Source organism: Anomalospiza imberbis, unplaced genomic scaffold (genome assembly GCF_031753505.1).
Source record: "Anomalospiza imberbis isolate Cuckoo-Finch-1a 21T00152 unplaced genomic scaffold, ASM3175350v1 scaffold_64, whole genome shotgun sequence".
NCBI lineage: Eukaryota > Metazoa > Chordata > Aves > Passeriformes > Viduidae > Anomalospiza > Anomalospiza imberbis.
The window spans coordinates 200,996-225,611 of record NW_027100253.1 but is presented as its reverse complement, the minus strand read 5'-3'; the positions used below and the strand labels follow the sequence as shown (position 1 = coordinate 225,611).

General features: G+C 51.4%; 2 protein-coding genes across 2 annotated transcripts in view; one reads left to right on the top strand and one right to left on the bottom strand.

Annotated features, from left to right (window-relative positions):
* Positions 1–8,736, bottom strand: part of LOC137467451 (serine/threonine-protein kinase pim-1-like) — a gene marked incomplete at its 3' end in the record, with an annotated part of 39,433 nt that extends 30,697 nt beyond the window's left edge. The window contains exon 1 of the mRNA XM_068178950.1: positions 8,713–8,736. Within this exon, the coding sequence (XP_068035051.1) occupies positions 8,713–8,736 (24 nt within the window). The remainder of the gene's footprint in view (positions 1–8,712) is intronic.
* Positions 8,737–12,023: 3,287 nt separating this feature from the next.
* LOC137467446 (serine/threonine-protein kinase pim-1-like) lies at positions 12,024–14,099 on the top strand (the record flags this gene model as incomplete). Its single annotated transcript, XM_068178947.1, has 5 exons — positions 12,024–12,131; positions 12,381–12,431; positions 12,636–13,002; positions 13,617–13,793; positions 14,035–14,099. Coding segments are annotated over 5 exons (768 nt in total), but the record flags the coding sequence as incomplete, so codon positions are not given.
* Between the last annotated feature and the right edge of the window lie 10,517 nt (positions 14,100–24,616).

Genomic DNA, 24,616 nt, shown 5'->3' with positions numbered 1-24,616 from the left:
TCTGTGTCCTCCTGCCCGTGTGTTGCTGGCTGCACACCCGGGCAATGTGTAGATGCAATGATTTCTGTTGCACGTCCTGACCAGTATAAAGTAACGCCTTTGATTCTCTAACCCTGAATTTGCTGTTGGAGATGTTTCATTTTCACACAGTTTCAGTGACAAAGGGACCCCCCCGACTGAAGATGGGATCCTCAAAGCTCACCCCCCCTCCCAGATGGGAGGAGAAAACAGCCTTGGCCCTTTGCTGGAGGGGGGCACCCAGTAATCAGTGGAGGCTCCAAAATCAGCCCCCAGTCCCCTCCCCACTTCTAAAGACATAGAACACGTTGCCCCCCAGCCCTCCCGTATCCCCTCTCATTCCAAAATGCTCCCACACCCCCAAGATGCCCTGAAGCTCCTCCAGCCACTATAGTCCCTGCAAAGCCCCCCGAGAAATTGCCCCGGACCCCCTGATACCCCTTCCCACTTCCAAACACATGGAGCCAGTCATGACACAGCTCCCCAAAACCCTCCAACCTCCCCTTTCCCCAAATTCCCCCAGCACTTCCAGATCCTCCAGGCCCCTTGGCCCTGTAGCCTCTTGAAAATCCCACCAGCCCACCCTAGGATGCCCCGAGCCCCCCCTGCACCTCCAGACACGTAGAGCCAGTCATCCAGCAGTGCAGCTGCATGGCTGAGGGGGCTGCAGGGGCTGTTTTGGGGGTGCAGCTGCTGCCAGCCTCCCCTGCAAAGGCTGAAGCTCCGCAGGTCTTTGGTCAGGATGCCCTGGCCAGCTCCCACCTGAAGACCACCAGCGTGTCCCCTCAGGCCATGGCCGTGTGTGAGTGAAATTGCAGGGGGCAGGGGGGAGAATAAGGGTTTGTTTGAGGTCAGGGAATGTGATATGGGGCTTGGGGGGGCTTTGGGGAAGTTATGGGCAGCTGGGGTGGGGTCTTTGGGGGAGTTACAGACAGCTGCGGGGTTGAAACAGGGGTTGGGAGGTCTCTGGGGCGTTTCCAGGGGCTGACAGGAGGGTTTGGGGGAGCTCTGGCGATGTTCCGGAAGTCTGGGGGACGTGACATGGGAGTTTGGGCTTTAAATCTGCCCTGGGTGAAGAACTTAATATTTATAATCCTGTTAGAAATGAACAGGCTTTTTGACACAATTAAATGGGGACAAAGTCTTCAAAGCAAAAAGAAACTTTGTTGCTATTTGGCACCAAAGGAGTACACAGAAGCTTGATGAGTTCAAGAGAGAAAAAGAGTTAATTTTATTTCTGACTTTGCAATATGTAGAATTCTAAAAGTGGCAGTAGATTGGAGGATGAAATTGCCACTTCTGTAACCACACTGGTCAAACTAACAGTCTATTAATTTTCTCCTCCCACAAAGAAGAATGTAAAACAATCGTTATTTACATGAACAGTGCATGAGAACTTTAGTAGAAATATGTAAACATTATCAGAAGGCTAAGGAAGTTTTATGAGAACTTTAAAACTTTCAAAAGAACTATAAAAGAAAACGTAACACTTTTAAAAATGAGGGCAACAACTGTTCATTCATACCGATTCAGCCGAGCTGAATTTGCATGTCCCTCCCGAGAGCAGAACACACACACCTTCCAACAAAGTGGAAAATTTTCGGGCATTTCCCGGCTGGGGCAGTCCCTGTCCCCTTTCCCATTGGCTCGGTACTGGGGCACTTCCATTCTCTCCTGACCACCTGCTTTTCTGTCTACTCCCCCATCATCTGAATTCCTTTTTAGTCAGGGCTTCAACCCCGCCCCTCTCCAGCAACACCCAACAAACCAACCAGAACATATCCAAACCACAAACAACAACACATAGAACCAACAGCTTTCATTCTTTAGCTGAATAATCTTTTGGCTTCAGCAAAATGTCACCTCGTCTCTCACAACCCTATAAAGTCTTTGTTCTTCTTCCCTAAGTTCAGGAGTTTAGCATGGCCTTGGCTGAGGAGCAGTCCATGTCAATCAGTAAAACTCACTAAAAATATCAATTGATTTAGCTAGTTGAAATGATCGTGGATCGTGTGTTTTATAGAGGGCACGTAATGAGGGGGACATGATGGGCAGATCGGGAAGTCCCGAGTACCTTCCAAGTAGCTCAGCCAAGGGGGAAAGGGAATGAAAGAAAATGCAGCTGGGAAAGAAGAAAAGAAGGCTACTTGATCCAAGTGATTGGGAGACTGCGTTGGACACACGCCTGATGCACGCTCTCCCTTTATGCCAATCAAGGGACTTTTACAGGACTCCTCTGTCTCCTTTCTGCACACCACCCTCTAGCCACGTAAATTTGACGCTCTGAGAGCTGTCAGACCTTCACCAGAAGCTGTCAGACATTCACCAGGAGCTGTCAAACCTTCAAAGGAGCTCTCCGACCTTCAGCAGGAGCTGTCAGACCTTCACTAGGAGCTGTCACACCTTCACCTGGAGCTGTCACAGCTTCAGCAGGAGCTGTCAGACCTTCACCAAGACCTGTCACACCTCCAGCAGGAGCTGTCACACCTTCACCAGGAGATGTCAGACCTTCACCAGAAGCTATCACACCTTCACCAGGAGCTCTCTGACCTTCAGGAGGAGCTATCAGACCTAAACAAGACCTGTCAGACCGACAGCAGGAGCTGTCAGAACTTCGGCAGGAGCTGTCTCAACCTCACTAGGAGTTGTCCCACCTTCACCAGGAGCTGTCACACCTTCAGCAGGAGCTGTCAGATTATCAGAAGGAGCTGTCAGACCTCCAGCAGGAGCTGTCACACCTTCAGCAGGAGCTGTCAAACATTCACCTGGAGATGTCACACTTTCACCAGGAGCTGTCACACCTTCAGCAGGAGCTGTCAAACATTCACCTGGAGATGTCACACTTTCACCAGGAGCTGTCAGACCTTCACCAGGAGTTTTCACATGTTCACCAGGAGCCGTCAGAACTTCACCAGGAGCTGTCACACCTTCACCAGAAGCTGCCAGACCTTCAGAAGGAGCTGTCACACTTTCAGCAGGACCTGTCACACCTTAACCAGGAGCTGTCACACCTTCACTAGGAGCTGTCACAAATTCAGCAGGAGCTGTCAGACCTTCAGTAGGAGCTGTCAGACCTTCAGCAGGAGTTGTCAGACCTTTGGCAGGAATGGTCAGAATTTAGGAGGAGCTGTCAGACCTTCACCAGGAGCTGTCACACCTTCACCAGAAGCTGCCAGACCTCCAAGAGGAGCTTTCAGTCTTTCACCAGGAGCTGTCACACCTTCAGAAAGAGCTGTCAGACCTTCAGCAGGAGCTGTCAGACCTTCAGTAGGAGCTGTCAGACCTTCACCAGGAGCTGTCAGACCACCAGGATGAGCCGTCACACCTTCAGAAGGAGCTGTCACAGCTTCAGCAAGAGCTGTCAGACCTCCAGCAGGAGCTGTCAGATTTTTACCAGAAGCTGTCCAACCTTCACTAGGAGGTTTCATAACTTCACCAGGAGCTGTCAGACCTTCACTAGGAGCTGTCACACCTTCACAGGAGCTGTCAGACCTTCACCAGGAAGTGTCACACCTTCAGCAGAAGCTGTCAGACCTTCACTAGGAGCTGTCAGACCTTTGGCAGGAGCTGAAAGACCTTAACCAGGCTCATACTGGGAGTGACTGGTCTCATACCGGGTGTAGCCGCTCCCGAACTCAAGACCCCATGATGTCCCCCTAAGGCCCGCCACGGCTGATCTCTGGAGCCCTGCCAGCTCCAAATATCCCCTGCAAAAAACCCCAAACCCAGGCAGCCCCAGGATATTTGGGCCGAGCTCCCCCTCCCCGGGCACCTGCAGGATGGGGGCGATGCTCCCGGGGTGCTGCGAGCTCAGGCAGCGCCAGGGCCACGCGATTCCTTCTCTCCTCTCCTCCGGCTGCTCCCTGCTGCCGCTGCGCCTCTTCCTCCCTCCCTCCTCCTCCCCCGCTCCGGGATCCTGAACCGTGAGGGGAAAGGAGCGGGGCCAAGGGGACGCGCTGTCCTAAAAAAGCCCGGTTTGGTTTAAAATCACCCAAAAGGGCATCAAATGCAACCTACATCCACATGGTTCGGCCTGACATCAGCCAAATGGTATTAAAAGTATCCAAAGGGCTCTAAAATCCAAACAATGGGGTCTAAAATTGCCACAAATGTTTTAAAAGACACATGAAATGGCTTAAAATCACCCTTAAATCCCTCAAATGCAGCTAAAATCCACCCTGAAAGTACCTGCTTTGGCCTAAAATCACCTTAATGGCTTGGTTTGACCTAAAATTGCCCAAAGAAGCAAAAAAAAACTACTTAAATGGACCCTAAATCACAAAAAAGGGACCTAAAATCATGCACACAAGATTAAGATTCACCCATATGGACCTAAAATCACCCAAAGGGGTCTGAAATCCCCCCTAAACCCCACCCGATTCGGCCTCAAATCAGCCACAGGGGCTGAAAATCCACCCAAAAAGGCTCGGGATCCCCGCAAGGGATCTGAAGCCCACCCTAAACCTGCCCGCTTCGGCCCAAAATCCCCCAAAGGGGCCGAGCCCGAGGCCGAGCCCGGGATCGGCTCCGGGGTCGCTCCGGGACCTCCGCGTCCGCTCCGGGCAGTTTTGGCCGCGGCCCCGGACGGGCCTGGGCGGGACCGGGAGGGACCAGGGAGGGCTCGGGAGGGGTTTGGGCATTTGGGGCTTTTTTGGGCTTTGGGGAATTGTGTTGGGAGTTTACAGGGAATTGTTGGGGTTTTTGGGGAGAATTACTGGGTTTGGAGGCAGTTGGGGAATTTTGGGGAGTTTGGTTTTGAGGGGTTTTATTGGTGCTTTGAGGGGGAAGTTGTTTTCCTGGGGGTATTTGGAGCTAATTGAAATTTTTTCTGTTTTCTTTTGACTTTTGGAAGGTTTTACTGGGATTTTGTGGGGATTTTGTGGGATCCTCTGGAATTATTTCTGGGTTTTATTGGGATTTTTAGGGGATTTGGAGGCATTTTATTGGAATTGTGGGGGCATTTAGTGGGATTCTTTGGGGATTTGGGTTTGTTAGGAATTTTAGCGGGGATTTTGCGGGGGGTTTTGTGGGTTTTTTTGGGTGTTGCCAAGATTTCTTTGGGTCTCCTGAGGATTCTGTGGGGCTTCATGTGGTTTTGGAGACATTTTTGGGGGGATTTGTGGGGTTTAATTGGGATTTTGTGGGCTTTTATTGGGATTCGAGGGTGTTCTAATGGGAATTTGTGAAATTTAATTGCGATTTCATGGGGTTTATTGGGACTTTCAGGGGTTTAAACCAGATGTTGGTGCCTCTCAGCCCTTCCCCACACCCTGGGACAACTCCAAAGCCCCCCAAAATTCCACTAAAACCCCCCAAAATCCCCCCAAAATCCCAATAAAAACCTCCAAAACACCAAAGAATCCCACAAAATCCCAGTGGAACCCACCAAAATTAAAAAAAACTCCCAAAAATTTCAGTAAACCCCCCCAAAAAAACCCCAGAAAACCCTAAAAAAATCATCGAAATCCTCAATTCCACAAAACCCTGCAAAGTCCCATAACCCCCCAAAGCCAGTAATTCTCTCCAAAATCCAGTAATTCCCCCTAAGTTACCAACAAAGTCCCCCAATGCCCAAAAATGCTGCCAAAATCCCCCCAGAATCCCCCCAGAGCCCCCAGACTCACCGGGGGCAGTCCTGGATCAGGGGGCACCAGCTGGTGGAACAGGAGCCACTTCAGGGGGCCCGCGGAGCTTTTTGGGGAGGGGGCACCATGGGAGACCCCCCAAAAACGGGGGAGGGGAACCCCTGTGGTATCACCTCCCCTTAAACCCCCTTCCCCGGTTCAGGAATAGCCAAACTCAAGAAAATGTAAACCAGGCTTGACTTTCCAGAAATTATTTTTGGCCGGGTTTAGCTGCATCCTCCAGGCTCAGGATCACCGGTGTATTTGCAGGTTTTGCTCTGCATCATCAGCCTGCCCAGACTCTGCTCGGTGTTTCACAAATGGAGAAGACAATGGACATTGTGCCAAGCTTCCTTGCAAACAGCAACACCTGCATCAGCATGACAGAAAAGAAGGAAAAAAACAAAAAAAGAAAATATTCACCGGTTAGAACAGAGCCAGTGTCCCACCATCTTCCCCTCCACTGTTATTATAGAGGCAAACCTGGGCCTAAAGCTTCCACCTCTCAGTTCCTGATGCTGTTTGACTTCAGCCTTGACTCCCCCTGATCTACCTGACTGCCGTCCAAGTGGGGCTGGGGATGCTCAGCCTGGAAAGAGGAGACACTGGGGAGGCCTCCCTGCAGCTCTGCAGGACTGGAAGGGTCCCACAGGAAAGACGGGGACAGTGTTCAGCCGGGCCCGTGGCAACAGGACAAGGGGGGATGGCTTTCAACTGCAGGAGGCTGATTGAAGTTGGATCTGAGGGAGCTGCTCTTTTACACGGAGGCTGCTGAGGCACTGGCCCAGGCTGTGGATGCCCCATCCTTGGCAACAGGGCTGTGAGCAGCATGGGCTGGGGAAGATTGCTCAGCTCGGAACAAGATGCTCTTTAGATCCACTGTGATGTCACAGGTGTGATGTTCCAGCAGGAACTTCCAGCGTCCAGCAAAGAGCACAACACAACCACTGGCCCTTGTGTCAGCCCACCCTGTGCCAGCCCTCGTGCCCGCTCACCCTTCACCATGCTCCCTGTCACCCTTCTTCTCACCTGCGCCCTGATACTCCCATCAGTCCTGAAAGCTCTCTGTTGCCTGGATTTTGTCATCCGTCCCTGCAGGATGCTCACATTTGTCCTGAGGAAGGTACAGTGCCATTCCATGGAGGTGGACCCCCCCCCAGCTGCCCGGCTGGGCTGGAGTTCTGTAGGGATGGGGTGGGACAGGGACCCCACTCTGAGGTGTTGCTACCTCTGCAGGCTGTCACCGAGAGAGAGGACGAGATGGAGGTGGACATGCAGGCTGATAGAGAGGAGGACATGGAAGTGGATGGAGAAGAGAGTGGAGACAATGCGATGGAGGTGGACATGGAGATTGATACAGAGGAGGAGATGGAAGTGGATGGAGAAGAGAGTGGAGAGGAAGAGATGGAGGTGGACATGCAGATGGATACAGAGGAGGAGATGGAAGTGGATGGAGAAGAGAGTGGAGAGGAAGAGATGGAGGTGGACATGGAGATTGATACAGAGGAGGAGATGGAAGTGGATGGAGAAGAGACTGGAGAGGAAGAGATGGAGGTAGATGTGGAAGAGGAGATGGACGTGGAAATGGAAGAGTACCTTGAGGACATGGACATTGATGAGAAAGATGAGGAAGAGGCCATGATCTTGGGATGAAGAGCAATACCAGCAGCAGGACAGGCATGTGGTCCCCACAGGCAGAGCGGGTCCCCTGCTGCCAGGCTGGGACTGGGCTGGGTGGTCCCTGCTCAGGGATGTGGGACCCGGTGCCTTGGGTTCTGGTGGCCATCCCCAGCCTGTGCTGCGCTTGCTGGGCCAGCCTGGGGGCACATGGAAGAGCCCTCTCTGCCTGATTTAAGTGACTGTGCCTCTTGCTTTCCCTCAGGGATGATGGAGATCCTGGACAGAGATGCCACCCTTTTGTACATACGTTGTAGAGTTTGTTGTTGTCTTTAGGCTATAGGTTTTAGGGCTTCTTTTTGTCTTCTGTAAATACGTTTCATAGACTTTTGTTGGATATGTTCTTAGGTATATACGTTCCATAGATAGTTGTTGTTACAAATATTCTTACAATGTAAATGTGTTCTGTGTTTTCATTGCTGTTTTTCTGAAAATAAACAAGCTTTATTTTTCACACCCCAGTTCTCTTTCCATTTGCTTCAGGCACAGGTAGCATTTGCAAAGTTGTGGTTTCCGCTTGCTCCAAGTTCCCAGGGCTGGAGGTCGGTGGGGGAGCTGGCACAGCCACAACCATGTGCTGCTACCCAAACCAGGGTAAGCTGGACCACATGGTGTCGCTTAACGAGGTTTCCAGAGCAGCACACAAAAATTAGATTACTCAAGAACTGTTATTCCCTTTTCCTCTCGATGCCCTCGTGCTGCAGGTTGGGCACCAAAATCTGTCTTGGTTTGAAAAGACAGGTGTCTGCTAAGGAAGGCAGGAGCCTTCCTGGAAATGGAAAATGTAAACCCCCTCCCTCCAAATTATTATAATTTTGAAATCAAAAGGCTCTCAGGCAAAGATATGGGAATAGGGATAACAGTTCTTTACTAGGAAAATTCAAAAGATAACTGCAATAATACAAACAAACAAAAAAACCAAACTGCTGACAGAGTCAGAACACGACCTGACACCCTGTGGGTCAGAGTGTTTGTAGCAGCATCCCCAAACCCAGCGGCGGGGAGCAGAGGTTTGGGAGGAACAATGGGAAGGGGGTGGGAGAGGGGGCACAGGGGGAGGTGGGACCCACTGAGGCTCCCCCAGGTCACCCCAGGACCCCCAGGCCCCGTCCCAGCCCCCCCAGTTCCCTCCACAGCCCCGGCTGAGGGGGGCTCAGCCCAGGAGCCGCCGTCGTTCGGGGCTCCCCCGAGGGCAGCCGCCAACGGGAGAGCTCCCGGCTCAGAGAGGCCCCAGCAGAGGAGGGGATCTTGTCCCTCCTCGAGGGCCCTGAAGGGTCTTCAGGCCCCTCTGAAGAGGAGTTTTTCTCTTTTTAGGGATTTTTGGGGGGACCTCACTACTCCAAGGGTGTTTTTTCCTCCCCATTTTCAGGTGCTTCTGGGGTCGCAGCCCCACAAGCCCCTTTTCAGGGGCGATCATGACGGTTTTAAGTGACATTTTTCTGGGGGACTCACTCCAAGCCGCTGTAGGGGATGTTTTGCCCCCCAGGGTGGATTTTTGGGGTTTAAGGGCCCCCGCTCTGGTCGGGTCCCACTCTAACTCCCCTGAAGAGGCCAACACCACTCCCGCTGATTCCGGCAGCGGAGCCCGGGGAGGGTTGGGAGTCCTGGGAGGATTTAGGGGTACCTGGGAGGGTTTGGGGATCCCAGGAGGGTTTGGGAGTCCCGAGAGTATCTGGGGGTACCCGGGTGATGCCGATGATGGTGATGGGGACCCCGTGCTGGGTATAAATTTCATGATGGATTCCTGGGGGGGTTTTGTATATCTCCAGGGTTTTTCGGGTTCCGATGGATTTTTGGGGGGTTCCCAGGGGGGTTTTCAGGATTCCCAAAGGGGGGGATTGGGCAATCCCAGTGGGAACCCAAGGCTGGTTTGGGGTACCTGCCGGTGACAGAGATGGGGACCCCCTGCCAGGTACGAACCTTCTCAGGGGGGTCTGGGGTGTGCTGGGAGGTCTTGTGGGAATTTGGATGTCCTGGAAGGGTTTGGGGGGTGTCTGTGTGGGGTTTTTGCGGTCTTGAGGAATTTTTGGAGGGCCCAGGGATGGTTTTGGGGTCCCGGGGAGGTTGGGGTGTCCTGGAGGTTTGGGGGTTCCCAGGAAGGTTTGGGGCTTCCTGGGCAATGCCGGTGACAGAGCTGGGACCCCAAGCCGGGAATGAACCTTCTCACTGCGCACAGGCAGCGTCCGCGTGTCCTGGGAGATCCTGGGGGACCCGGGGGACCCCAAATGCTCAGGGACCCCCCCAAACTCCCCTCACCGCTGGATCTGCTGCAGGCAGGGGGGCACCAGCACTCGGCCCCCACCCCCACCATCACAGGGGGCTGTGGAAGAAATCTGGGGGTGCACGGACAGGTCGGGGGGACCCCCAAAGTCCTGGGAAAGGGGGAACACAGGGGAACTCCCAGGAATCCCCACTGGGGGCTTAGGGGAGATCCAGGAGGAGTTTGGGCGAGCTTAATTGTGTCACTATCGTCAGGAAAGGGGACTCCAAGGGTCCCCGGTGTCCCCATTCCCAGCAAAAGGTGGGAAAACCCGGGCTGGCTGGGAATAGGGGTCCCGGGTGTCCTCGGTGTTGAGTAAAGGAGGGTCTGGACACTGGGAAAGGCAGGAATAGGGGTCCAGGGTGTCTCTGGGTGAAGGAGAAGGGGGCTCTGGGGGCTGGAGAGGCGGCATGGCCGGGAAAGGGGTGCAGGGCTCCCGGGGCCTGGGGCTGCTCCCAGCAGTAGCCCAGTTGCTCCCAGTTCTTCCCCATTATGATACAATTTGCCCCCAGCACTGTCCCCGATGTTCCCAGAGCCATCCAGTGAGTTCCCAGTTCTCCCAGTTGCCCCTAAAATAGTCCCAGTCACTCCCAGTACGATCCCAGTCTCTCCCAGCAGGGCCCCAGTAACTCACCCTTGTCCCCAGTTGCCCCCAGCGTGGTCCCAGTTACCCCCAGCACATTTCCAGTGGCTCCCAGTGTGTCCCAGTCCTGGTGCTTGTTCTGGTGCTTTCCATGAACTGATTGAACTCTTGATTTATGAACCAATGCACTAGATGTGGAATCCTCTACACTGAACTCAGAAACAAACTCCCTCTGTCAGAGCATTTTCATCTTCTAGATCACGTTCAAGATGCCCATGGGGATGTTGCAATGATTATCACACAGCTCTCCATTTCTGGATGCAGGCTCTGCAGATTCTTTCTCTGCATTCAGTCAGGCTTGCATTCCCTGACAATTCCTGGTAGCCCGTCATGGTTTCTTAGGGCAGAACAGTAACAATGAAAACCTTACCAATGGCACAACTGCCCAGCCCACAAGGAAAAGAAAGAACAAGCTGTCAAGTTCTTCAAACATTTCTCCTGCTGTGCTGCAAGAGTTGAGCTGCACACAAGGTGTGGAAAGCCTAGAGAAGCTGCAGCTGGTGGCACATCTTGTGACAGAAGCTGCACCTCGTTCTCCAGGAAAGGTTCCTGGAAAGAGCAAACAGGAGTGTGGAGAAGATTCTGGGAAAACTGAAACAGCTTTTAAGAAATGAAATGAAAATGGCAAGAAACAACTGAAGATGTTTTTCTCTGTTTATTTTTATGCTCCTCTTTTCCATCTTGCACTACTGCTCCATCCCCTTAATCCAAATAGATCTCATCTCTAAGATCTATGACTTGGCGAATTTCAGACAATCTAAAATACCATGAGCTACACACAGTTTGACTTCCCCGTTTGTTTTTTTGGTGTTTTTTTTTTTTTTTTTTTTTTTTTTTTTTTTTTTTGTGGTTTTTTTTTTATTTAATCATTGCTGGAGATGTAAATGCAGTGCCTGGGTCAGGTACAAATTCTGCATTCAGGGAATGTGCCCCAATAGTGTTTGATCCTCAGCGGGGACAATGCATGGCAGCGCTCAAGGGGATTCCTGTTCCCCCGTGCAGGAGTCCAGACTCTGGGTCTGGGCTGACCAGGGCAAAGTTCCCGTGTTTGGACAGGCTCAGGGGCTGCCCCCGGGGAGCGGGGGGCTGGGCGCGGGAGCGAGCGGGCAACGGAAAAACGGACACGGGGACAAACGGCCCCGGAGCTTCAGTTGCAGCAGCAGTAGCGGCAGCAGCAGCAGCAGCAGCGGCAGCAGCGGCAGCAGAGAAACCAGATACTCTATCGAGTCCCACTCGCATCTCCTCTCCCTCTCCCGCTGTCCCGCACCCTCTCCTGCTCTCCCTTTCACGGTGTCCCCTCCTCTCCCAGTCTCCCTCTCCCCTGCTGGCCTGGGCCATGTCCCCAGCCCGTCACCGGCCCCGTCCCCGCCCCGGTTCCCGTTCCCGTCCCCGTCCCCGGCCGTCCCGCCGGGGTCTCGCCTCCGCCCGGCTCTGGTCGTGCTGGCGATGGCGCTGCTGGGCGGGCATCAGTGCCTGGGGCTCGGGCGGCACCGCCGCCCTCTGGCTCCGCCTGGCCCGAGCCCGGCCCCGGCCCCGACGTGGGCTCCAGTCCCGGCCCCGGCCCCGGCTCCTCCCGGGCCCCGCGGAGGACACACGCGGCGCGGCCGCTCCCGCCGCCCCCGCTGCGGCTTCCCCGGCCCGAGCTCCGCCGCTCGGCAGCGCGGCCGTCGGCCCCGAGCCGCCGCTGTCCCGTTCCAGGGACAGAACGCCTGGGGAGGGCCGGCCCGGGGCGCTCGGGGGGCGCTCGGGGGCCGCTCCTGGCCCCGGGCCGAGCGCTGACAGCCCCGTCCCGCCCGCAGGGAAGGCGCAGGAGGAGGCCCTGCAGGAGCGGTACCGGCTGGGTTCGCTGCTGGGCAGCGGCGGCTTCGGCAGCGTCTTCGCAGCCACGCGGCTCTCGGACGGCGCCCCGGTGAGCGGCGGGGCAGGCGGCGGGCGCAGGAGGAGGGGGCGGAGGAGGAGGAGGAGGAGGAGGAGGTGGAGGAGGAGGAGGGGGAGGGAAGGATGAGGGGGAGAAGCAGGAAGGGAAGGAGGATGAGGAGGACGGGTGGAGGGGAAGGAGGAGGAGGAGGAGGAGGAGGGGGAGGAGGAGGGGGAGGAGGAGGATGGGGCAGGGCAGGGCGGGTGGCGAGCTCAGCCTGCTGCTGCTCTTGGCTTGCAGGTGGCCATCAAAAGGGTGCCACGGAACCGCGTCCGGCACTGGGGCGAGCTGGTGAGTGAGCGGGGCCAGCGGCAGAAGCCGGGCCGTGCCGGGTGGCGAGGAGCCGGGGCCCGGCAGGGTGGGAGCCGCCAGGAGCCCTGCAGGGAGAGCGGGCATGGGCTGAGCGGGGCATGCAGAGCATCCCGGGCTGGCTGAGGGGTTCCCCAGCCCTGGCACGGCCTCAGCCCCACTGACGGCATCGCGTTCCTCCCGCAGCCCGACGGCACCAGCGCACCCCTGGAGGTCGTGCTGCTGGACAAGGTGTCCTCTGGCTGCACTGGTGTCATTCAGCTCCTGGAGTGGCTTGAGCTCCCTGACAGCGTCGTGCTGGTGCTGGAGCGTCCGGAGCGGTGCCAGGAGCTGTCGGGTTTCCTGGCGGAGCGGAGGTTCCTGCCGGAGGAGGAGGCGCGGGGGCTGTTCCGCCAGGTGCTGGAGGCCGTGCGGCACTGCACCAGCTGCGGGGTCCTGCACAGGGACATCAAGCCTGAGAACATCCTGCTCGACCTGGCCACCGGGCAGCTGAAACTGATTGACTTTGGCTGTGGCGCCTTCCTCCAAGACACAGCCTACACCCAGTTTGCAGGTGAGCTCTGCCTGGGGATGCTCCTGGGCATCTCATGGCCCAGCCGGGGTGCAGCCCCAGGGCTCCCCCTATTGCAGCCAGGATGGGATTAATGCTGGAGCCAAGCTGATTTGGGTGGGGGTGTGAGGGGGGCCAGCTCCAGCCCTGCCGACAGCCTTCAGCACCCACTGTGGCCTGGGCTAAGGCTGGAGCTGGGGCAGCCAGCCTGACAAAAACCCCAGTGGGGGTAGCAGAGAGGGGGGTCTGACCCTGTGCCCTGGATGGTTTGGTGTGCAGGCGAGAAGGGCTTGGACTGCTCTGCTCCCATTGTTTGCCTTGACTGGTTAACATTTTTGGGGGGGCGTGCAGGCGGGGAGTAGAGCGGGCTTTCTCCACCATTGGGTGTGTTTTGCTTTTGTGTGTCATGGTTGGGCCTTCCCAGGATTTCTGCTGCCCTCTTCCAACACCAGTAGCTTCTTTTCCAGCCCCAAGTCTGTCCACAAGTCCCAGTTGCTGGTGAGAGGGCAGCAGTCACCCTGTGTGCCACTGGGGCAGCCCCCACATGCCATGGGGTGCTGGGGCCAGGCTCTGGGAGCAGCAGCGTCCCCCTGATGAACTCTGTCTGTGTTCCACAGGAACCCTGTCCTACAGCCCACCAGAGTGGATCCACCACCAACGCTACCACGGCGAGGCAGCGACGATCTGGTCCCTGGGCCTCCTGCTGTACCACCTGGTCATGGGGAAGCACCCGTTCAGGAGGGGCCAGGAGATCATCTGGGGGCGGATCTTGTTCCCACGACGGCTCTCTCAAGGTGGGTCCTCATCTCTGGCCATGGGGGCAATACCAGTGCTGGGAGACAGCAGCAGCTCGTGAGCATCCCTCTCTGGCAGCTGCTGAGGAGGTGGCACATGTCCTGCTCTCCTGCTCTCCTCCAAACACAGAATCCATGGGGAAGTTTAGGCCCAGCTCTGGGCACACCCAGCATGGCCTGGGCATGGGAACAGGGGGGCAACTTCTCCAACTGACTGGTGATTTCTGGTTTGTTTCCCCAGAGTGCCAGGATCTCATTAAGAGGTGTTTGTCCATGCAGCCCTTGGACAGGCCATCCTTAGAAGAGCTTTTCCGTGATCCATGGGTGCAGGGTGGTCTTCTGCCCTAGAAGATGGGAGAGATCAACGTGCACAGTTGGATCCAGGGGCCTGGCAGGTAACAGCTCCACACTTGTCCTGGCAATCAGTGGCAAAGCCAACCAGACTGGTTTTGTCCTGCCTGTGTCACTGCCCAGGGGTCATCAGATGGGAACACGCAGCCCTTGTGCTGGAGCTGAGCTGCTCTGCCCAGCACTGGTGGCCACCATCTGAGCTGGTTTTGCTTGTCCTGGTTCCCTGACAGCTGGGGCCCTGGGCAGAACCTTGACAGCCTGGGCTCACCTCAGGGAAGGAGGAGGCGGCCCTGGAGAAGCTGTACCAGGTGGGGCTGCTGCTGCTGGGGACAGTGAGGACGACATCAAAAATGACAACCTCTTCCTCCACCTGGTCACCGGCAGCTGAGGATGATGGACTTTGATTCTGGCGCCTTCTCCAAAGCCAGGCTCCACAGGGAATTTGCAGGTGAGTCCACACGCAGGGGGATGCTCCCAGATTTGGGCATTGCACAGCCTGGCCGGGAACCAAAGGTTCCCCCTTTGCTGGGGAGGATGCAGCTGATCCTTCAGTCGGCTGCCAGGCTGCTTTTGGCAGGGCTGGGGGGATGGGCTGGGGTGCTGATGAAATGGGAGTGGGCTCCTGGCCCTGCCAACAGCCCCAGCACCCACCGTGCCCCGGGCTGGGGCTGGGGCTGGGGCAGCCAGCCCGACACAAACAAACCCCCATGGTGGGAGCAGAGGTGGGACTCCAGAACCTGTGCAGGGGCTGCTTTGCTTTGCAGGCAAGGAAGGGCTTGGGCTGCTCCACTGCCCCTGTTTGCTTTGGGATCACCGTTATTTTGGAGGGCAGTGCAGGGGGGAAGGGAGAAAGCCTGGCCTTCCCTCACCTGTGGGTGGGTTTTTCCCTGGCCTGCAGGGGTTGGGCCTTCCTTAAGCCCCTGACAGAGATAAGATTTTTGACCTTTTTTCTTGTTCCCCTTTTTGTCTGTAATCTATTTTCAATAATTTGTTGTGTGTTTTTCTAGAGGAAGCGTTCGAGGTGGGGTCCAGTCTGGATGGGGAAGTGCTTGGGAGCAGCTGTGGCATGGATTGGCCGTGCCTGGGAGAAGGATGAGGACATCGTTTGGGACCAGCTTTTCTTCCAGCGGGGGATGGCGTGAGGTGGGTCCGGTCTGCTTGGCATGGTGGGATCAGAGCTTTGGGGAGATGGCAGCGAGCACAGGAGCATCCTGCTCTGGGCAGCTGCTGAGGGCTGGATGTGCCGTGGCTGGCTGCAGGCTGGGCACATGTCCTGCCCTCCTGCTCTGCTTCCACAGGCAGCAGGGATGGGCAGCTCTGGGCACAGCTCTGGGCACGGCCAGCATGGCCTGGGCACCGCGGGCGGCTGGGACAAGGGGACAGGAGCCTTCAGCTGACGGGCGCTTTCTGGTTTCTCTCCTTGCAGCCGGGCTCTGCGGGTGCTGAGGCTGCTCTGGGCTCTGCCAGGGCTCTGCTGGAGCTCAGCACCGGGCCGCAATCAGCCAAAGAAGAAATGGGGTGACCTGCAGCACAGACCTGCTTGAGCATTTCAGCAACACAGCTCAAGTTTGCAGAGTGTACACCTTCAAGGGCAAACATGACACCACCCAAAAATTAAACTTGTTCAATAGCTTCTGAAATGAAATCAATCTGGGATGACCCCAAATGACATTTTGCAGCTTGCTCAAGCTGTAGCTCAGCCCTTCTCTGAACTGTTCTCTCCCCCACCTGCCTTTTACTTCCCAACTGCTCCCTCTTGTCCCCCAGTGAGTTCCCAGCCCATGGCAGTCTCCATCACACTGTTGCCTTCCTTGGTGCCCCTCACCATGAGGAAGGCCGAGCCCCAGGCTTAGGGACTCATCCTGTCACTGGCTGAGGAGCAGCAATGTCTCAGAGGTCCAGTGGGATTTTAGTGTCATTCAGAGCTGCTCTCCAGCCCTCAGCTCTCCTCACTGCTGAGTTCCCACTCCCTTTTCCTCGTCCTTGCAGCAGGATGAGCTCTGTGAATCCCCTTGAGCCTCCCCACTCTGCCCAGCCCACGCACCCACCTCAGTTATGCTGAAGCTGCAGCTTCTCTGTCTCCTGTGGCACACCAGTCCAGTCCCCTGTGCGGGGAGCCCCAGCCCCAGAGCACAGCACTCAGCAGTGCACTCCGGGCTGGAGCAGCTGCCCTGCAGCCATGGCTTGGCTCTTTGTGGCAAGGGAATGCTCCCTGTTTGCAGCTGTCCCTGCAGGATGGCCCCAGGGCAGAGCCCAGCCGGGCTCCCACTGCACCCCCTGAAGCTTATGGCAGACAGTGGTCCCAGAGCTGGGGTTCACGGGGAGCACCCGGAGCTGTGGCTTTCAGTCAGTGTTGGCAAATGTTGTGTTCTCATCTCCTGCAGCCTGTGGGGAAAGCAACCTGTGTTGCCAGGCTTGTGTGTGCCAGGCCTGTGTGTGCCAGGGGCTCTTGGATGTCTCTGTACCCATGGACAGAAGGCTCTGTGTGTGCCAGGGGCTCTTGGATGTCTCTGTACCCATGGACAGAAGGCTCTGTGTGTGCCAGGGGCTCTAGGATGTCTCTACCCATGGACAGAAGGCCCTGTCTGTGCCAGGGTTTCCATAATGTCTCTGTACCCATGGGTATGGAATAGCATGGACACTGAAAGTGTCAGTCCGTTGCTTGCACACTCCTTCCTTTGTGCACAAGACACATCCAGGCACACCCCCATGTACAGATACATTTAAAGGACAGGGAGGGACAGAGATTTCCCACAGTACTCTAACTTTGGCATAACTCACCTTTTATCTGGTGGCCAGGGGATTTTTTTTCCCAGCTCTGTGTGAGAAGGTGTCCAGGAGCTGAAGGAGCAGCATTTAGAAGCAGTTTCAGGATTTCTAGGCAGGAAGTGGAGCTGACAACCATCCACGTAACTTGCCGTATTCATCAGGATGTGCTGCTGGTTCTTTGGGAATATGGCCCAATGGAGAGACGAGACTTGGAAAAATCCCAGCTCTCTGTGGGTTTGTGCAAAGGGGGAGCAGCAGAAACACTTTGTGTCTGCTTTGGGGACACAAGGTCCAAGGAGCTGCGGTGGCAGAGAGTGACCTGGGCTGGTGGCAGGTGAAGTCCTGGTTCATGGCATCCCAGAGTGGCACAGGACAAAGCTCCAAGCACTCCCAACCCCACTGATGAAGTCTTTGTGATGCTGCACATCCTATAGGAAAAGCTGCTGTCACACAATGCACTGGGATTTCTAAGTTTCATTTTAATTACTTTAGGTCCAAGTTTCAAACTGCAATGTTTTTGTTCTCAAGACACAGTCGTGCACAATCCATCTCTCATCCTCCTATTGCTGCAACAACAATTTAAAAAAATAAATCTTAATATTGGAAACAAAACCCAGTGTCTTTAAAAAAAGAATGCTGGGGTCAGTCAGTAAGATGGATCCAGGCCATCAGAACAGGCACAAAGTAAATGAGTTCTCCTTTTAAAAAGATCAGTTACCTCTTAAATACAAAGTTACAGAAGATTTCATTACACATTTGTTTCTTTTTGTTTTCTCTTTCATATTTTTCTCATTTTTAAAATTTTTTTCTATTTCTTTTTAAGTAGATAACACATCATGTAAAATAGGTAAGATTTTTCAGCAAAAATCAGATTTTTCAGCAAAAATAAGATTTACAGCAAAATAAGATACATTTCTGATAAACAATGAAAATATTTACTCCTCTGTTTAATTTTCTCTGGATACCCTGCGGTAAAAAATCTAGCAGATATGAGAAGAGGTGTCAAGTGTTTGCTTTGGACTAAGCTGGAGTTCAGCACTGCTGACATCCTGATCCAGCCAAGAGTTGCAGAATTCTTTTGCACATCCCGAATGTGTTTGCAGGCACAGCACCTGCAGTGCTGACACACCAGTGCACGTGAATAACTCTGTTACTCCCTCACAGAAGTTGGGCTCTGCCCCAGAGCGAGGTGCTCCAGCCCTTTGCTCCTGGTTCCCGTGGGGAGCAGCTCCCTTCCCTCTGGCTGAGCTGCTCAGGCAGAGCCCGGCAGCTCCTGGCCCTGCAGGGCTGAGGCTTTTCCCCGTGGCTGGGCACAGACTGATGGAGCAGCACCGCTGAACACGGGCACACACAGGGACCAGCAGCAGCTGCCTTTGGCCACCTGAGGCTCCAAGGCCCAAACTCAGAGCAGACAGGACTGGAAGAGACTCACAGGCTCCCTGCTGGCTGTGCTGCCCCACTTGTGCCCACCTGGGAGCCCCCAGGGCCAGCAGGGACTTGAGATGGCAGCCCTGGGCTCCTGGAGCTTGTGCAAGGAGTGGGGCTGGGGACTCCCTGTCCATGGGGAGCTTCCAGATGGAAAAGGCTGCTGTGCCCAGGCAGCTCCAAGGGCACAGAAAGGAGGGTCTCCACCACGGGATCTGTGCCAGTCCCACAGTCCTGGGCAGCAGCCACCGAGCCCTGGGGGAGCAGAGGGCACAGCAAGAGGGACAAAAGCAGGCAAGGTCAGAGACTGGAGAGAGCCAGACCCGGCAGCAGGAACAGCTGCTCCATTGCACTCTTGGAGAAAGCTCTTGGCTGCTTCAAAGCACTGAAAGGCGTGCAGGGCAGAGAGGAGGCCACACCAAACACTGCTCCTATTTGCACAGCCTCCCCTCTCCGTGTCCCAGAAGGAATTGGATGGACTGTGCTCTTCTCTCCGAGTGTCTCGTTCAGCACGAGCAGCTGAGCGCCAGGAGCTGAAGGAGCTGAAGCCTCAGGCCTCAAGAGCTGGGCCTGAGGAGACTTTGTGAGCAAATGAATGCTGCTAACATGGACCTGGCTGAATGCAGCAGATGGAATCATGGAATCACAGAATCCTTTCTGTTGGAAAAGACCTCTGAGCTCACCCAGTCCAGCCGGTCACCCAGCAGTGTCGAGCCCAGCACTAAACCACGTCCCTGAAGTGCCAAGGCCTGGACAACAGCCCTGAGTGAGGCCCTGAGCCAAAGGTGGCCTCTGGATGAACCTTCCAACCAAAGGTTATCTTTGCATCTGCTCACTTGTCACTGTAGAGCAGGACGGGAACGAAAATGACTCCAAATCAAAGGCAAAGAGAATGAACTCCGATCTATTTCAAATGCACCGCTCCATTTATAGAGAACATCGTGCGGACTGATTTCATTGGTCTTAGAGTAAAAACATCTCACACCACTGGTGTGCAGTGAATGACGCACGGTGGCAGAACCTATCTATAAACAATGTGAACAACAAGATAGATTAGAGAATTATTTACATTCTTTCCCAGCTGTCTCCCAGGCTCTCGCCTGGTTAGAAAACCTTCTCTTTTTCTCTCTGACTGAACTGAGAATATCCACACCCTGCTTTCTGGGATTTCTGGCCCTGCCTCCTGTCCCAGAGTTTGGCAATTCCCCTTGCACAGCGTGCTGAGCTCTCCATGACCAGCTCGAGGGGTTTCTCAGCTGTTGCGTCCTGTGGCATGGCACAAGAATCTGCCTCCAATTAGCTCGGGAGCGCAGCTCCAGACACATGGGTTTGGTTGAGTAAATGCTATTTGTTTGGTGGGTAATGATGTTTTTCTAAGCTTATGCTTTATTCATAGCATGAGTGACATTTCTGCAAGAGGTAGTGATGTGTCTCTGGGTCTTAGTTCTGTTCTGGTTTTGGAAAATACACTTCAAACAGCTATAGCATTACACATTAGATAACCAGCGTATGAGTAAAATTACAGTAATAACTAGGGGCTTATGAATTAAATGAAATAAATATAGACACTAGGTTTTAAAAACAACAGGCCTTTACTATGATGAAAGGAATAATTTCGATTCAAGGGTGGAATAGATCTTGGGTTTGAATTTAATTATATGTTACAGTTTTGCAATTATCATTGTTGGATTACTCATGGGATTAAAATGCACATCTTTTAAAATGAAAGGTAGAAATGCAGCTTTTTAAACATTTCATTTCAAGATCATTAGGTGCATTATTACCTCAGCTACAAGACAATTTCATTTTTGCTCTGATCCTCTTTGATTTCTAACAGATAGGAAACAGCCTTCAGTAGTCTCTCTTCATTGTGTTTCTTTTTCTGTATTCCCATGTCTCGTCCTAAATTGCTTCTATTGAAGATCTGCAGTGGCCCAAATGACCATATTTGAGCTCTGAATTTTTTGTATCTCTCTTCCTGTTTTTTCTTTTGGCCTGTTTTCAGATTAATAATGTGAGACTAGATAAGCTTCATGGAAAAAAAAGAGTCTATTTCATCATGTTAACCCAATAATACTATCAGGCAGCATCAAACAAAAAAGCTGTGTGTTTCTCCAGAGCCCTGAGATGAATACCTTTTTTGAAACATGGAGATTTATATTCCTGTGGGAATGTAAGTGATATCAAGGGCAGCAGATTTTGAGTGCAGCTGTAGTTACCATTAACAGAGGTAAGTATTTGAAGGAATTTTGATATTTCAGCCATGGTTTATTATCAAGGGTCTCTTGTGTGAAATATACCAACCAGAACATAGATGACCATTGATTGCTACATTTGGCTTCATTAAAAAAAAAAAAAAAAAAAAAAAGGAAGAAATTTCTTAAATGCATTATGTTTTTAATATTTAAGAAGTAAGTTCATGGAAACCTGGAAACTCATACTCAGGTGCTGTGAATCACAAGAGTTTCTTGTGGAACAAAGCACAGCCATCTATACTGTGTGTGTATCTGAGTGTGCGTGGGTTACTTTTTTGTGAATCGTGAATCTTTTCTATCTTTAGATTGTTATTAATAGAAGAACTTTAAAATTCCTTTCACATTGATAGCCAGAATTTTGGATCAAATACATAGAAAGAAATACAGAAGTGTGGGCATTTCTGAGGTTCTAGAGTTCCCCATATGACCAAGCAGTAGAGTTTATAATCTCTGTATTTTAACTTTCCTTGTCCGGTAATATGGACTAGAAAAATAAGATTTGTATATAGAGTCTAAAAGCATAGAAGATTAATAGTTTGAAGTACTGCCTTCAGCTTTCACAAAATTCATGGAGAAGTGAAGACTAACAACATTAAGGAGGTGTTCAATAGCTCTGTGTGATTGACCAAAGCAGTTTCATTAGATTTTCTTTTCCCTCTTTTTTTTTTTTTAATAATTTAAGCTGTGCTTTTGCCAAATACCAGTCTCAGAACTTTGCATCCTACATTCTGACAAGAGGCAGCAGTATAAAAGAGGTGGGAAGAGAGGCTTTAGCAATATATTTTCTCCTTTTGCCATTCTCCCAAGGCAAAACCTGGAGTCTTTCTGAAGCCATTGGCCAGCATTTACTCTTAATCTCCAGCCTGTATCTACATATTAATTTTTTAAAAATTGTATTCAATGGATGCTGTAAATAAGTCTGCTGTCCAGCAATTATTCATGTAAGATGCAATGCAACCAAATTGTATTGTGATTTTCCTATTGCAAAATCTTGTCCTTTTTAAAAAATTTACTAATATTTTATTTTTCTGAAGGCAGAGTGGATGCAGACAATGTACCTGCCAAAGTCAGAGAGATTGCAGACAGGGTTTCCAGCTTTTAAGTTTCCAGGGCTTTGTGTATTCAGATTCAGGCATTCTAACTTTGAACATGCAGCCATTTAATCTTGCAAAGACAAAGGTTGTATTGACATGGAAGCAAATACAGAAATGCACTCTGTAAGGCCATGAAAGAATGTCACTGCATTACAGCAGCCTAACAAGGTATCATACATCAGCTGAAGCATTGTAATTGTCTGTCTGTGCACTTGAGCTTGCCCAGAGCGAGGTAAACATCGATATGCTCCAGGGATTACTCATTAAATGAAGCATTATGGTTTAGTACTGAGAAATCTCTGCTGTCCTTCCATTATTTTCTACTTAAATGATCATTTTCTTCTGCATAACAGTAAGTTTTAATTACGCGATTTGCTGTGTGTCTATGTTGGATGTTTTTCAGTTGCTCATGCAGACTGTAGACAAACACATACATGTGTGCAGACACAACATTTTCCCTGCTATAATTTGGTATTTCTGGCACTTTGCAATAGTAGGGTCAAAGCCAAACTGTAGCTACCTCTGGAAAATCTTACAAGTAGCTGTAATTGAAAAAGGCAGTATAACTTTTCTGTTTTAAAACCTAGTGGAGACTTTTTTTCGGAAAATTGAATGCTTTTCATCATTGCTTCAATGTGAGTTTTTGATGAAGTTATGGAACTTTTGAATGTGTGTATTTTTTGAAACAATTCTGAAACTCATTAGGCAGTAACAGAAATGCCTTTACATTATCGTGATCCACTGCTAACTCAAAATTTGACTTTTGATAGATGTAGTAAAAAGAATGAAATTATTCTGAATTCTAAGTAAGTAAATACAACTAGTTTGATCCTCCAGGATAATTACAGTTTATAATACTGAATTGAAAAGTTTATTGTGGTTGTAAAACAAAAGGAACTTTTTGATAGGGCTTACTGTTGTAGTTCTGTGAGATGCAATCCTTTTGGATATTTCCTACCCCTCATGATTCACTCTGTTGCTAATGAAGCTGTATTCTGACAGGCCTTTAAATTAATGCCTATGCCTGTATGAAGCACAAGTATGGAGTACATAAAGTACAATTGTTTTAAGTATTTATATTTGTCTACTGATGCACTAGAATCTAACAAACTCAAAGGAGGAATCCCTTTCACGAGCTGTAAATTTCAAAAGTTCTGACCTATTGACTTCATGAGAGCAAAAATTCTCCAGTGGGAGTAAGATGTTCATCATGCCTTAACATAAAGTCCAGGAGTCAGGGAAATGCCTGGCTGGAATAAACAAGCAGCTCATCCAGTCTGCCATTCTGGCACCAAGGGCGGGTAAGACCAGATGTTTCAACGGAAGGCATAAATCTTCACAATTTTACTGTTCTGTATTGCAAGATGATGTTTCTTACATCACTCACACCTTGAAACCTGAAGATTAAGAGAGCTTATAACTCTTACTTCCTCATAGTCAGTTTATAACATAAATCTTAAAGCACATTTCTTAAATTATTCAGTAATTTTGAAAGCAGATTTTAAAGATACATTATCAACTGGTGCAAAAGTAAAACGCTTCACCTCCATGCTGCCTTTATTAGAGTAAAAGTTGTGAATATGAGAAATCCTGGTCATTTCAGTAAACTAAAAGTGAATTTTACTGCAGCGTGAGAGAGGCAAAGGGCCTTGTCAAGGAGAGATGTGACAGATCTCCCCAGCTGCTGGGTGCTGGGATGCCTTTTCCATCCTACCTGCCTGCAGGTACTCACCAGTTCATGTGTGGGAACCCTTCTGCTACCAATCCTGAGCCACTGATGGCTGTGAAACTGAAGGGTTTGTCTTTCACTGATCTCAGCTCTGATTTTGGCCCATGTTTGCCAGCCTTGGCAAATGCTTACTCTGTTGAATTGAACTTAGTTTGTTCAAAGCTGATCCTGGATTCTCACCAAAGATTTAGTTGTGAAATATCTCGTCTTGTGCAGTGACCATAGCAAGATATTTCTCTTTGGCAGCAAACACTCATTAGAACTGATGACTACTATCACCTTCTTAACTTTCTCTTGACCAATTTTCACTTAATTTCCCACTCACTCCGTGAGACAATTATACAAAATAAATAATGAGGTAGCATGTGTCATGCAGCTAATGTTGAAACAGTTGGATGAGCATCAAACTAAATCCGAATTTTCCTTTTTTTATTGCCCAATGGGAGCTACTTTCTGGCTAATGTTATGAAGGTGGTGGTGTATGAGGGGAAATTAATACATTATCACATTGCACTATTGGTATTGGAAGTGGTTCTTCACACCCTGGGTAGCAGACATATAAACTTGTTTGCCAGATGGTGTTGCAGATGCAAGAATTTTACAAGGGCTCAGAGGGATGCTGGACAAGTACTTGAAAGTGATATCTACTTGGGGGTTGCAAAATAGACAGGCCACAATAGGCTCAGGAAATCTCCTGAGCTGAAAATAGATGGAGAGGAGGGGGGGCACTAAGGGTAGGGAAATATCGTATATAAATGTTCTATATTTATTCTTCTTGCTGTTGAAAAGAGACCACTAGACTGGATGAGCCTTTAGTTTTGCCATTACAAACATTTTTATATTCTTATTTAAGTAACAAGTTGTTGTGTGAGAGGATTTTTCTGGAACAGGAAATTAATGTTGAAGGTGGAGAAAACCCAGAACTGCTTAAATGTAGAAAATTAGTAATATGTTTTGTGATCCATATTGCTAAGGAAAGAAAAATGAGAGACCACTTTAATGCTGAAAGAATATCAAATGTGAATACTTTCTCAGTTACTGACTGCCTAAGTTTGCAGTCTTGCCTTTTTAGCTTTTATATTTCACCTTATATTACCGTCAGGAATAGATCGTCATTGTTTTGTGGTGACTTCTACTGGTAGTTCACCAGGTACATATAGAAGGCATTTTCTGGTCTAGCTGTCTGTCTCCTACATCCTA